Source organism: Caenorhabditis briggsae (assembly GCF_000004555.2).
Source record: "Caenorhabditis briggsae complete genome, chrIV, whole genome shotgun sequence".
NCBI classification, from domain to species: domain Eukaryota; kingdom Metazoa; phylum Nematoda; class Chromadorea; order Rhabditida; family Rhabditidae; genus Caenorhabditis; species Caenorhabditis briggsae.
This window is the reverse complement of record NC_013487.2, coordinates 13,297,798-13,311,750: the sequence shown is the minus strand read 5'-3', so window position 1 is coordinate 13,311,750 and position 13,953 is coordinate 13,297,798. Positions and strand designations below refer to the sequence as shown.

The 13,953-nt window shown below is 36.4% G+C and overlaps 3 protein-coding genes across 3 annotated transcripts in view; 1 reads left to right on the top strand and 2 right to left on the bottom strand.

The window, feature by feature from the left end:
• Positions 1–284: 284 nt before the first annotated feature.
• On the bottom strand, positions 285–1,051 carry CBG21294 (the record flags this gene model as incomplete). The annotated part of the gene is made up of 4 exons (XM_002648926.2): positions 285–335; positions 383–724; positions 770–991; positions 1,040–1,051. 4 exons carry the CDS (start codon positions 1,049–1,051, stop codon positions 285–287), a joined length of 627 nt encoding a protein of 208 aa, XP_002648972.2.
• A 2,133-nt stretch (positions 1,052–3,184) lies between these two features.
• The window catches only part of CBG21292, a gene marked incomplete at both ends in the record, with an annotated part of 12,450 nt that continues 1,681 nt past the window's right edge, over positions 3,185–13,953 (top strand). The window contains 2 exons of the mRNA XM_002648924.1: positions 3,185–3,302; positions 3,566–3,788. Of these exons, the coding sequence (XP_002648970.1) occupies positions 3,185–3,302; positions 3,566–3,788 (341 nt within the window). The remainder of the gene's footprint in view (positions 3,303–3,565; positions 3,789–13,953) is intronic.
• CBG21293 lies at positions 6,073–10,387 on the bottom strand (the record flags this gene model as incomplete). Its single annotated transcript, XM_002648925.2, has 4 exons — positions 6,073–6,257; positions 7,408–7,473; positions 9,718–10,069; positions 10,325–10,387. 4 exons carry the CDS (start codon positions 10,385–10,387, stop codon positions 6,073–6,075), a joined length of 666 nt encoding a protein of 221 aa, XP_002648971.2.

Sequence of the window (13,953 nt, the reverse complement as noted above, 5' to 3'; positions counted from 1 at the left end):
AACCCGCATACGAAGAGACAAGAGTTTTGAAAAATAAATATCTAAAAAATGAAATCTCTAAAAGTGCAATCCCTACGGGACGAAAAAAAGTACGGTCTCAGTTACGAGAAGACCTCAAAAATTGAATCAGAATGAATTGTGAAACAAACCTATAGGGTTGAGAGAAAAGCTACTAGTTTCACCAGTTTTTTCTAGTAAATGTATATTATATTGAAACGGGAGAGTCCAAGTTTCATTCATCCAAAAATTTGTGGCGAATGGAAGTGAGGATGAATAGGAGAAGTTTATTTTTGGAAGTTTAAGAAAGCAACAAAATCATTTTCACCTTCAGTAACCTGAAATATTTCAAAATTTCATCCGAAAACTTTTTCACAATGCTTACCTTTTCTGGGCCACTAAGATCCAACGTTTTTGACAGTAACATCGCTTCGGATCGACCTATCATTGCATTCTTATCGATAGAGGTTAATTTGTGGTACACATAAACCAGAACTTTCATGAACGGGGCAACCTCTTCTCCAGATCTTGTAATCTTTTCCTCGTCTGGAATTCCAAAGCGATACAACTTTTCAACGTCACTCTCGTACAATCGAACGCCCTCATCAAGTAGCTTAATGACTACTGAATCTGTTTCAGAACGTTTCGCTCGAAGACCGAGCGGGCGAAAACCGAACCTTATTCTGTTTTTTAGTTCATGTCTCCCACTGACGAACCAGTTGATGATCTGCATTAATTTTAAAAACTCAGTTATTGTTTCCTTACAACTCACTCTCTTTGGACACACTTCAGCGAATTTCGCCAGTTTTTTGACCGCAAATTGGCTAAGATACGGCGAATGTCCTTTTTTGACCATCCCTTCCAATACATGCTTGTAAATTGTTCTGTGACGGTCAGGAGAGTTGTGCGGCTTGTGATCGGGCAAGAAGTGTGTGAAGGCGTTTCTGATGATGCTGTTTGCAGATTCAGGATTACCGATTAGATGAGGAAACATCTGTAGGAAAACATATTCAGAAAAAAATAAAGAATAAACTCTTCTTACCGCTTGTACCATTAGTAGTTTCTTGGAATTTGGGACTTCTGGTGGAGATGACTTCGAATGGAATACACAAGGAAAATAATTTCAGAAAAATAAAGGGGAGTATTTTTCAGACGTCCATGCAGGAGGTCGTCAGTAAAAATATTAAGAGGAGAAGAGAATCACATAAGAGGGGAAATGAATACTAATGATGGACATCCGGCGGTATTTATAGGGACATTCGAGGGGCGGAGTCAATTCCAGGTGGGCTGTCTTCACCTATGGCTATAACGTAATCTTTTATTGTAGTTCTGTACTTCTGTAGACTTTCAGAACTTCTGTAGACTTTGTTCCTATTCCTTCCTTTTATGGTGGTATTGTTGACTCTATGATAGTACTGTTGAGTAATATTCGTGTTCATGGTAGTAATATTTTTGGGAGAATGATTTTGGATTCTTCCCGGGAGAATTGATGGTATTTGATGAGATACAGGAGAGGTAGAGGTCGGTTTGGGCGAAAAGTGTCAAAAAAGTTTATGAAAAAGAACAACAGACATTGAGTACTATCCCTTACATTAGAACTAAATTTTCGGTCAAATTCGTTGAAAAATTATATTCACATTTTCATTTTAAAGACATGTGTAAATATTTTGGTTTTAAACAACATCAAAGTACTGAAAACACATTTCGATTGGCCTAGTTTTCTCCATCCCATTTTGAAAATCAGTTAGTTTAAATATTTGGATTTAGAATCCATTATGTACAAGCTAAAAAAACATTTTTGAAAACAAATCGTTGAAAAATAAAAGCCCATGGGCTATTTGAAGCCATTAGAGGAATTATGGTATTCAGATCTTCCGAAAATTTTCGGTTAAATTCAGAAAATTTGAAGTTCCGCTCTTAAAAGTTCGGGACGTTCCAAAAATTTCGAGAATACCAAAAACTTCGATTATCGAAAAATGGAATATTTTGAAACTACAATTTTCAAAAATTCTAAATTCTAAAAATGCTAAAGCCCGAAAATTCTAAAAATTCGAAGTTCAGGTTATTAAAAATTAAAAAAGTCTTTTAAATTTCGAAACTCCCATTTTCTGAAAAATTTGGAATTTTTGAAATTCGCATTACTATTTAAAAGTTGGAAACACTCTGAATACTTTCTGAATGGGCGTCTGAATGTTTTGAATGTTTGGATTTTAGACAGTTCTTGTTTTGATTTCTCTGGATATTCTCTATCTTTATATTGCACTGTAATACTAGAGAACCTCAAAAATGAAAGAATCGTTTTAATATTTTCACTGGAACTTCAAATAAAAATAAGATGAGTGCCTTCTTTGAAAAAAATTCCCCAAAACTTGATTAGAAAATTTATATTTTAGGTTAGAAAATGGTGAGAATGGCTGTAGCCGAAAAAATATGATTTTATTCTCTTCATACTTATTCCCGAAATTAGGCTTTCCATGACGGGCGGGTAGCGAACGGGTAGCTGCTACCCGCCTGTACCCGTACCCGCCCGCTACCCGCCCGCTTGCTACCCGGAACTTTTTGTGTTTGATGACAATGCGCGCAACTTGCCGACACTTCGATTGAAATATTGTTTTAATGATTTGTTGACAATTTTTGTCGCTTATTGATGTCGAAAAAAGTTTTAAAGTGAAAATAAAAAATAATTCAGGTATAAAAATTCACCAATCAGTAAAAATGGACAAATTTGATGAAGCTTTCGAATGCGCGCAAATTATCGGTAAGTTGCGCGCATTGTCTGCAAACACAAAAAGTTCCGGGTATCAAGCGGGTACGGGCACGATCGGATACGGGTAGCTGCGGGTACGGGCGAGTTTACCGCTACCCGCATGGAAACCCTGCCCGAAATCTTACAATTAGTTGATTATCTCGAATACATATTATTTTTGCTCAATCAATTTCATCTCGTCAAAATAGACATTTCTTCTGGAAAGTATTCAAAAATACTGTCATAAAACCAACAATCACCACCATAAAAGTCTACTTTACAGCCATAAAACAATGAATAGGGGAAGGCAGACCCATCTGGAATCGACTCCGCCCCCTCAAGTGTGCCTATAAATACCGCCGGATTCCCATTAATACCATTCATTCACCCTCTCATGTAATCCCTTCCTCTCCTCCAGTATTTTTCCGGACGACCTTCTGCATGGACGTCGGAAAATTATTCCTCTATATTTTTCTAAAATTATGCTTCTGTGATTCTTTTTTATTCTTTTTGAATGCCTACGGAATCCTAATGTATGCCACTTTCAACAACCCACACAGTGAGTTTAATTTTTTAATTCGAATCTCTAAATTTTAAATTCTTTTTTCAGCACTACAATCTCTTCCAAAGAGCATATGAACGTGATTAGGTCGGGACACTTTTTGCTCAGAGCTCCACATGACAAAGTTGGATGAAGTTGAAAAAGCTATCCAATCAGTTCAGCAAACAGCACCCACAATGTTCCAATAAGTGAGAATTCCGGGTCAATGTGAAAAATCAAATTTTTGCAACGTTTGATTTTCCACATTGCACAACTTGAAGAAGAACTTCGCAATACTCCTTTGCATTCCTCTTCCAATCAAAACATCAGAACTGATTCTGATGCTCAACTGGTTCCAGGACTCGGAAAATACTCAGTGAGCCCGTCAGCCCCATCAACGTCGTCTCAGTCGTCGCAGGAATCCACTTCTGACGTTATTCCACAAACATTCGGAAATATGACAACAGAAGGACACATGTGGTATTATCAACAACCGTCGCATTTGTAAAACATCTGAATTTGTTGAAAATTGAACACTGTTTTTGAATAAAGCGATTCTTTGACGTCTATTTAGTCAAGTCGTCAAGGTGAATAGTGGTTTGAGCATATGGACTACTCGGTCGTCCAATTCGACCTATCTAATCTAATCCAAGACCACTCTGTGTCATGATCACGTGCTTGTGTGTAGTTTGGACTTCAGCATTTGAATACAACCAAGTTTAGTATCAATTTGTGACATACTGCATCATGAAGAAATCATAGTCACACCTGATGGAAAAAAAAACAACTATTCAATAGTCTTACAAGGGAGGTCGTTTTAGAAAGGCTTTCAGAATTTTCTTAATTTTTGACAGGGGTTAGATGACCCGCTCAAAAAAGCCCCTGTCAAAATCTGTATATGCACTTTTTCCAAAAATGCTGAAAATTTTTGTCTGAAAGTTTCCAATTTCTTAAACATTGTAAATCTCTCTTTTCTCTGTTTTTTTTTGTGTTTTTGGATTGTTTGTCTGTTTGATCAAAAAATATTTAAAAACTCGAAAAAAAATCACATAACGGTCCCCCCTTATGTGTTTTTTAAAATTTTCAAAACTTGTGGAATGACAGGCCCGGCCCGTTACAAGTATTCATTGTTTTTCGATGTAATTTGGGCCAAAAAAGTGTATAAACCCAATGAAAAACTGAATAGACCTCACAGAAACCCATGCCATACAAAAATTGAGAAATTTCGAACAGAAAAGATTTCATTAAAAATTTCATATGGGTTTGCCCGTCAAAAACTTTGAAAATTTCGAAAAAATTTACATTGAAAAAAAATGATGATTTCTTCTTCTCAAAGTTGAAAAATGAGCGAAAAATCAAAAAACGCACAAATAACCATGTGGAACCCAAAATAGGTGCTTAGACATCTCATTGAAAAAAGCAAAAAATAATTTCAAAACGAAGGAGTCGAACCCAAGACTTTCAGCTGCTTATAACACGCGCCCACAACCACTCAGCCACCTCGCTGCTGAAAACAACAGAACGCGTGGGCGTACATGTGAGCGGTGTTCCCAGGAGGCGAGAAAACAGAGAGAAGAGAGATTTACAATGGTTAAGAAATTGGAAACTTTCAGACAAAAATTATCAGCGTTTTTGGAAAAAGTGCATACCGTAAAACCTCTAATAGAACGACACCCGGATCGTCCACTTTGAGCCTATATATCTCATTTCTTGTGAAAGATATCAAAAAGTGGTTAACTAGTAAAATGTTTATCAAGATATTAGCAACATTTTACTAGTTAGCTACTTTTTGATATCTTTCACAGAAAATGAGATATATAGGCTCAAAGTGGACGATCCGGGTGTCGTTCTATTAGAGGTTTTACGGTACATATGTCTGCCAAATTTCAAAATGATATCTGAAAAAGTACACGAGTTATGGACCCTTTTCGAAAAATCAGCCTTTTGCAACAGTTGGGTGGGGGAAATCCTTCTTGCGTGGTGTGCTTTCCCTTTGGAGGGATATCTCAAGATGACACTTCTCCCTTGTCGTCTAAACTTCGGGAAATATCAAAAAGTGTTCAAGAATGACGTCCTCCGTTTCCGTCGTCGATTCCATCATTGTAAGATCCTTCCCCAGTGAGAAGACGTTTTCCTCCGCCTCACTTGATTCATTTAGCACGGTTCCGACCCGGAAAAAAACAAAGTTCTACCATCGCTAGCCATCTCTCCTGGTCGGAATTTTCCGGAGAACGTGTAGGGTGAGTTTTCACCACCATTGCAGAAAGTCAGAACCGGCGGGGTGGTCAGGAATGCGATCGGTGCCGAATGATCCGATTCGGATCTGAAGTTCAGGTTCCGGACCACCCAGTACATCCCGAGTAACGTTAATGAGGTTATTACTACTGCTGATAAACACCCAAGTGATTAATTGTCCGTAATTTTGCATTTTGAGCAAAAATCTTGAAGTGGACCTATAAATGTGCAACTGTTGCAAAAGGCTGATTTTTCGAAAAGGGTCCATAACTCGTGTACTTTTTCAGATAACATTTTGAAGTTTGGCTGACATATGTAATTTTGGATCCTGAATCCGATTTTTTAATACCCAATATGAAGACGTTGACAGTTCTCTCGTGGCAGTCAAAAAATAGGGTGGACCTATAAACTTGCAACGCACTGTATTCATTAGTTGAAGATTTATAGTTGAAATTTTAAAAAAAGTTCAAATGTTGATTAACTTGGCAAGCAGATAGTTGCAATANGTTTTATTGGTTTCAAACCANAAATGAGCATTCAAAAAATAAAGAAATCATAAAAGGACTGACTCACCCTTTGGAACACATGGCAATGTTTCTGCACTAGAACTTGAAATCCAGCTGCCGGGAGTGGCAGCTGAAAATAAGTGATCGTCTTTTTTGTCCTCCTCCTCCTCTTGAACCGAGTCTGAGGATGTTGGAGAGCGCGGTTTTATTGAGTCTCGCAGGTTTTGAACGCCTGAAAAATATAAGTTGGGTACTATTCAGATTTGAGCCATTCCCCAAAATAATTTTTCTTGACCGGCAGGCTTTATTGCTTCAATAGTAATGTAAATCGGATGGAACTTTGTGTAATGTAAATCGGATGGAAATAGTAATTTAAATCGGATGGAAAAAATTCTGAAACAGCAAAAAAACAATTACACAGGGTAACAGCTGCGCATGGTATATGCCTAGGCGCGCATATAGGATGCTATGTGTGCCCATAATAATTCCGTGGGTCGCGCGTGCGCGCTATATGCGTCGGCGCTGGGCACGACTGGTCGCCGTTGGTCGCACCCATATAGCATCCATATAGCATGCACGCTTTTCCCATGAAAACGACAACCCACCAACGACACTCCGTTATTACGCTAGTGCGCCTTGTTTAGCAAAATTTTTCTTGATCATTTTTCGATCATATTGATCATATTTCCTGCGTTCAAAGAACTTCTCACTGTTTTCACTTGTAAAAATTATATCCAACTAAAATACAACCTATTTTTTGTAAAGAAATCGGTAAAATTTGTTACAAAATCCGATTTTTCTCGAAATCAGGATTTTCTGTTTTACTTCGGAATAAGCGGAATAATATACTTTTCAGGTGGAATGAAGGTTGGTTGGTAAGTTTTCCGATTATTACGAAGTAAAAGTAGAAAAACAATCCGAGAAACTCGAATAAATCGAAAACAAAGTTCATAGTTTTTCTTGCTGTGAGAGCATTCTGCGAAAACTGGAAAAATGGTCACTCCGTAAAATCTGAAGGGGGAAATGAACGATATTGGAAGATCTGAACAAAATCACATCTTATTACAACTATAGTTAGATGAACTAATCCATATATGAGATATACATCCCCAATACGACCTGAAATTGTAAACGAAATATGGACGCGGCACGCCCGATCTCGATCGCGCAAACGGTGTACCTATGTCGTCCATATGAGGCGCCGCGCCAACGCATATGCCGTTACCCTGTGTTCTTTGAATTTTCGAGATTATAGTAGTTTACTGAAAGTCCGGAAAACATTGGCTCAGAACAGAAAAGAGGTTTTTGCATGAGTTAACAAGAAAAATCAATTAAATATGGAAATCAAAATTTTTTGAAACAGTAAAAATCTCTATACTCACTGCTGGGATTCATTCCTTGCTCGATGCATCTCACATAACGGCATGCTCGGCAGTTTGATCGGTGTCCTAAAAGCTAATTTCTTGAAATTTTAAATGATTTTTTTCTTATTTTTTCTGTCATTTATCCAATTCTAAGAAATTTCTATTGTTTTAATAAGACATATTTTTTTGATGTTTCGGATATAGTACTAAAATTTGATTCGATAAAATTTAGAAACAAAAACATCGAAACCGTAAACTTTTTTACTGAATTTCTTGTTTTTTTTTGGCACCCATTCTTTTTTCTGGCACAACAGATGTAGAAGAGAAACGCCGGTAGCTGTGGCCGAAGATCCCACAAGGACAATTACCGCAACCTAAAAATATTTTCATTTTCCTTATTCATATCGTCGTTTTCCCAGCTTTTCGTCTAGTTTTAATTGTCGAAAAGCTGGGAAAATTGCACGAAAATAGAGACTACAATATGGGAAAGAATATTTTCAGATTACGGTAGTTGTCGTTGTGGGACCTTCGGCCACGGCCACCTCTTCCACAGCTTCAATTTTTGGCCAGAAAAAATAAAGAATGCCAAAAACATTTACTGTTTCAAAGTTTTTTCCTAAATTTTAACAAATCAAATTATAGTATGTTATACCGTAGGCAATTATCTCGGTTCCTATGAGATAGAGATATCAAAAATGTGTCAACTGATAAAATATTGGTAGTACATATTATGACAAACATTTGATAAGTTGACAGATTTTCGATATTTCCCGTAGGAACTGAGATAATTGAGCTATGATTAGCGCATTATAACCAAACTTGGATCATGGGGGGACTGCGAAAGTGAGGAAGGAACTTTTAGAAACCAAAATTCTGAAACAGCGAAACTGACTAGTCTCAATTTTCGTGCACTTTCAGTAGCTTCAGTTTCCAAGAGTTTTCCCGCATTCAAACCCGAAAAATCCCTTAAAGGAGGCCAGACACCAAAAAAAAAGTTTTCCTGATATTTTGCATAGAGAACCCCCATGAGGGGTTGAACTCATGGCAGGCAGCTCAGGGGTACAGCGCAGATACCGGCTGAGCTACGGGGGCGCGAAGGCGCCTGACGACCGATGGTCTACATAAGCGCGGCGCGATTTCGTCCCCCGAACTGTCCCCCGAAATTTTTGCTGTCTCGCCTCCTTTAAATATTATCGAAATTTTCTCCCTCAAATTCCGTAAACTAAATATTTACTGTTTCAATGTTTCTTTTCCTGAATTTAAACAGATCAAATTATAGTATGAGAACGGAAATCTTTTTTTTAGAACAAACCAGGAACTAGAATTTTCAGTCATTGCCTAATTCTTTGATAATTTTATATTTCTTGTGTTGAAAACTAAACATTCGGTGTACATTTGTAGATTGCGTACTCTACTTTTTACTATGATAAGACACCAATTTTTTCCTGTCCATGTTTTCTTATCACTTTACGTTCTGATTGCAATATCTGTCTGTCTGGCAATTTTCCAACGGTTTTCGCAACATTTCCATTCCCCTTCCTTTCTTCTTGTTCAGTTTTTTGATCACTAAAGAAAGAAAAATTGGAGAATGGGCAGAAAATAATTGAAATTACTGTAGCCGGGGCCAAAGAGTGTTCTATTCAGGAAAAAGACGAGAGATTGCGAGACACAGACAATAAAAGAAAAAAGCGAAACATATTGAAAAAGGTCTTGAATCATATTGCCATTTTTCTATTGAATCAAAAATAACGGGCAGGGGGGAAGAAAATTGAAAAATGGAACACCATGTGGTTTGGCTAGACTGGTACACACATTTGATATATAGGATTTTTTGAATAAAAAAAAATGGAAAATTGTACATAATTTTTGAACATCTACATAGAATCTAGAAAAGATAAAAATTTGAAAAAAATTGAAAAAAAAATGTTTCAGAATTTTTTTTCAAATTTTGAAAGAAGATTTCAGGTGATTCGTAAGAAATAACTATTGCAATGCTCATAATATTTTCAAAAATTATCAAAGGAAAATTTTAAAAAATTAATCACATTTTTTTAAATTCAGAAATTCAGAAATTCAGATTAAAATAATGGAAATTTCAAGGAAATTCCTTCTGACCACAAAATTCGAAAAATCATAATTTTTTTACTGCTTTAAAAATTTTTTTTTTTTGTAAAATTAAAAACACAATTTTGATAATCTAGAGCTTGCCGCGTATGTTCATTGACTCACTATCAGATATGATAAGCCAATTTCGCTAATTATCTTGGCAATCTTGAAGAAAAAATTTGATTTTTTTATTTTTTTTTGGTCCCGAACCCTAACACTCACGTCTATCCAATGGACACAACGAATTGCCAATCGGATCCCTTCTACAGTAATACCGTCTCGACAAAACTACAGTACGCCGAAAGAATGCTGAACACGCGGCACAGGCGATGCATCCGAAATGGTATCCACTGGAATTTGGATTCTTACAAACTGCACACTCTTTTTTCTCTAGGGATGAGGATGAGGGTGTTGGGGATGAGATTTCTGATGGTGGAGATGGTTTCATGTATGCGGATGATGGCAGAAGACAAGATGACATTGTTATTGGAGTAGCTGGTGGATGAATGATGGTTGTGGGTGTGGTGATTGATGTCGTGGAAGAGGATGGAGTCTCGAATGGGAAGCCAGTGAGCTGCAAAGGAAATGTATCAAATTCTTAAGTTCTGATGATAGTTCTTAAAGTTCAAAAAGCTCAAAATTGAACCTAGATACCAAGGGCTAAATTTTTACGTATTCTAATCGTCTTTCACAGCTACAGTAAGATTGTACCACTGTTAGATGTGTAGGTTTGCTTGAACTACAGTACCTCCAGACTAGTTAGTTCATAAATACTCAGCCATTTAGGTTTGCTACAGTACCGTTCTCAGGCTTGCTTAAGCTACCGTACCTGTCCGGCTCCATTCAGACGCATCATGGCCAACACCTTTTGCTTTCCAAGTACCTCCATCATTATATTGATCTGGGATCCAAACTAGTAGAATATTTTGACTGAAGAGGAGGAGTACTGTAATTTGACAAAATGAAATCTTTGATAAGGGATTACGGCAGTCAATATATATAGAGATAATTTTAAGACTAAAACGTTTCGAGAAATAACAAAAGATGCTATGTTCAAATGAAGTTGAGTTTCAGACAAAGTTGGAACAATTTTGAAACAGTTATATTTTTTCAAATTCAATGTTTCGAAGCTACGTTAATTCCGGGAGGAGTACTGTAATTTGATGAAATGAAGAAGGAAAGACTTCAATAAGGGATTACTGTATGCAACATATAACAACAATTTTAAGATAATGAAGTTTTTAAAAACACATTAATACAAAGAATAGAGAATATGAGTTTCAGAGAAAGCTAGAAACATTTTGAAACAGTTATTTTTTTTCAAATTATGTTTTATCAATAAGATGAATTTACTAATGATAAAAAATAGAAATTCATGCAATTGAATTTTTGAAACAGTGAATTTTTTTTGAAAATTAGACAAAAAAGTTGATAGCGGATATAAAAGCCTGAAGCATTCGTGACTAGATGGGACGGGTGAACAAAAAGTTTTGAGTTTAAGAAAACTGATTTTTCAATTGAATCAGTGAAAATTGGCTCTTTTCTAGTTTAGAGGTCCCAAAAAATTTAGAGGTCCGAAAAAAAATTAGAGGTCCCAAAATAAAATAGAGGTCCCAAAAAAAATTAGAGGTCCCAAAAAAGTTTAAAGGTCCCAAGAAAAAATAGAGGTCCAAAATACGAAAAACGCGCAGATGTTGGAATAATGTACTAGTATTTGAACTGTGCGAGTAGTTTGAGTTTTAGGGTCTTATAGGATGACATGACTACTCCTAACAATTTTAGCTCCAATTCTCTCGCATCTTGCCGATGAACCCAATTTACATATGAGGAAAATTGGGCAATACAGTAATCACTCCGTGATTATGCTGTCTCTCAGGCTTAGATAATTGTCAGAAAATATGCATTCCTAAGCCTATTAGAAGTATAAAATATATCATCAACAATTATTTTGCTATAAGACCTCAAAACTTTAAATTCTTACACAATTCAAATTTTAGTACATTATTCCGGTATCTGTGCATTTTTAAGTTTTGGACCACTATTTTTTCTTGGGACCACTAAACTTTTTTGGGACCTCTAATTTTTTTTCGGACCTCTACCTCTAAACTAGAAAAGAGCCTGAAAATTACCGGTTATCTCAGATTGCTGGAGTTAAGAAACCATTAAAAGTTTTTGAAAAGCTTAAAGAGAGAAAGTAAATTTTCGAAGAAGCGAAATTTCGAAAATAAATTTTGAAACAGTAACTTCAAATTTTGAAACACCAATTTGCAAAACTTCCGGAATACGGTATCATCCAATTTCCGTATTCTCGGAACATGAATTTCAAAAAAGCAACAATTTCGAGAGAACTGAATAAAATCAAGCGAACTGAAAACGGATTTTCAGAAAAGCTAAAAATTTAGAAAAAAATTGAAACGGCAATTTTCAAAATTTTCCAGAGTACGGTTTGTGTTCCAACAACCAAGCAATTTTCAGTATTCTTCTAACTACAAAACATTAATTTTGAAACAGTAATTTTCAAAATTATGAGATCATATCTTGAGTAAACACACACCTCCCCCCTTTTTCGCTGTTTCAGCGCTAGAAGACTATTTTTTCTAGGAAGGACTAGAGTCTGTTATCTCAAAATGTGTCCAAAGTATTCGGGGGCGAAAATATGTGAAAAACAGATGGCTGATCGGGACGGCGGCATGGGTCGAATGTTGCGGAATCAAGGGGAAAAATGTTTGGAGAAAAAAGAAGAAGGAAGGAGTAGGAGGAGAAGAGAACAAGTGATATGAAGAGGTGACCAGAGAAAGAGAGACGCAGACATCTGACTAACTGTCAGTTCTTTTTTGTAAATTGCACTTTTACCAAACAGACTCTTTTCTTTTTTGCACATCTAACAATCTAAAGGGCAGATGGGAACATAGGGCTGTTTGTGTTGGTGGAATCTAAAAGATAGCCGCATTAAAAAAATTTTTTTTGGACTTGTTGACAAGTTTCGAGGCAGCCGGCCGCAGCCAAAGTGCAAATGGGCGGAGCATTCTGGGGAAAAGGAGAGACGGGGCAGATAGAAACTGATTTGACCAGGAGAACAGAGAAACATCAGGAAGAGAAGAGTAGAAGAGAAAAGGTTTCGAACTGATGGAGAAGAAGATGAGGAATCAAAAAACAAGTGGAGAAGACAAGAAAGTTTTTTTTGTGTCTGAACGGAAGGAGAAGAGGAAGAAGATGATGATGAAGAAAGCAAAGGGCATTGGGAAGGTGTGGAGAGAGGGAACGACAAATAGGAGTTTTTGGAATTTTGAAGAATGAAAATAGCAACTTTTCTGGAAAATTTTCTATTTTGTGAAGAGGATTTCATAATTATAGAAAATATATTTATCCCAAATAAATTCGGTATCGGAAGCGCTTCTTCTTGATGAACACATTTTTATTCAAAAAAAAAGAAACAGTAAGAAAATTTTCAGAAAAAATAATTTTTAAATTCTAAATTTCGGAATTTCTGAATATCGGAATTTTTGAATTTCTAAACTTCTGATTTTTTCGAAAATAGCAATTTTCGGAGATAGTTTAATGAACGTGCGAAGAAAGAATCAGTGTTTCTTGAATCAAAGAACTAACTCAAATTCCAAAAATGAAACAGTTAAAGAACAAATTTTATTCTTATTTCTGTAAAAAAAATTGAATCTCAATGTGTGATAATAGTAGTTTTTGTGAGAATCGGTTCCACAGAAAAGGAGAAAAAATAACCTATTCTGTAAAAAATGTACGTGAATAATGAAATATTGAAAAACACATGCTTATTGAATTTATCATGAAACTGTGAATTTTTAAAGTCAATCTCAATATGTGAAAATGCTAATTAAAAAAATTTTTTTTTGGAAAATTTAACAAATGAAGAGAATAAAAGAACTTTCGAAATTTTTGGACGAAACAATGAAAATATCAAAAAACTTATTCACTTTGAAACTGTAAACACAGGTCAAATGCGATCCGTTACGGACGCTCAGCGTTCGCGCGCGGTTGAAATAGGAACCGCATACGGACCGCACGCGGCCCGTTTTCAGAAACCCACAACGCATTATTTCGTATTCCTCCGTGTTCTGTCCGTGCGAGAACTCCGTATCCGATCCGATTGCGACAGGAGATTTTTCGGATGATTTTTGTAGCTAGGGTAGGCATTCTACCGTGACGGGGTACAACGCTTAATGTCACTCTGCGTACAGCTGTCGTCCTCACCTTTATGTATGCAATCGGGCGTACGCTTTCTCTTTGCCCGCGTGGCTCAGTCGGTAGCGGCGCCGCATCCTCAATCATCGCCCCCACAAGTTCAACTCCTCGAGGGGCGTATAAAAATGGAATTTCGAAAACATTATTTTTTTCATGTCTCCCCACCTTTAACAAGTTCATTGTTGTTCATTCCGAATAAAGATAAACGACCGTTTGTCATATTCCATCAACTTTAAATTTTCG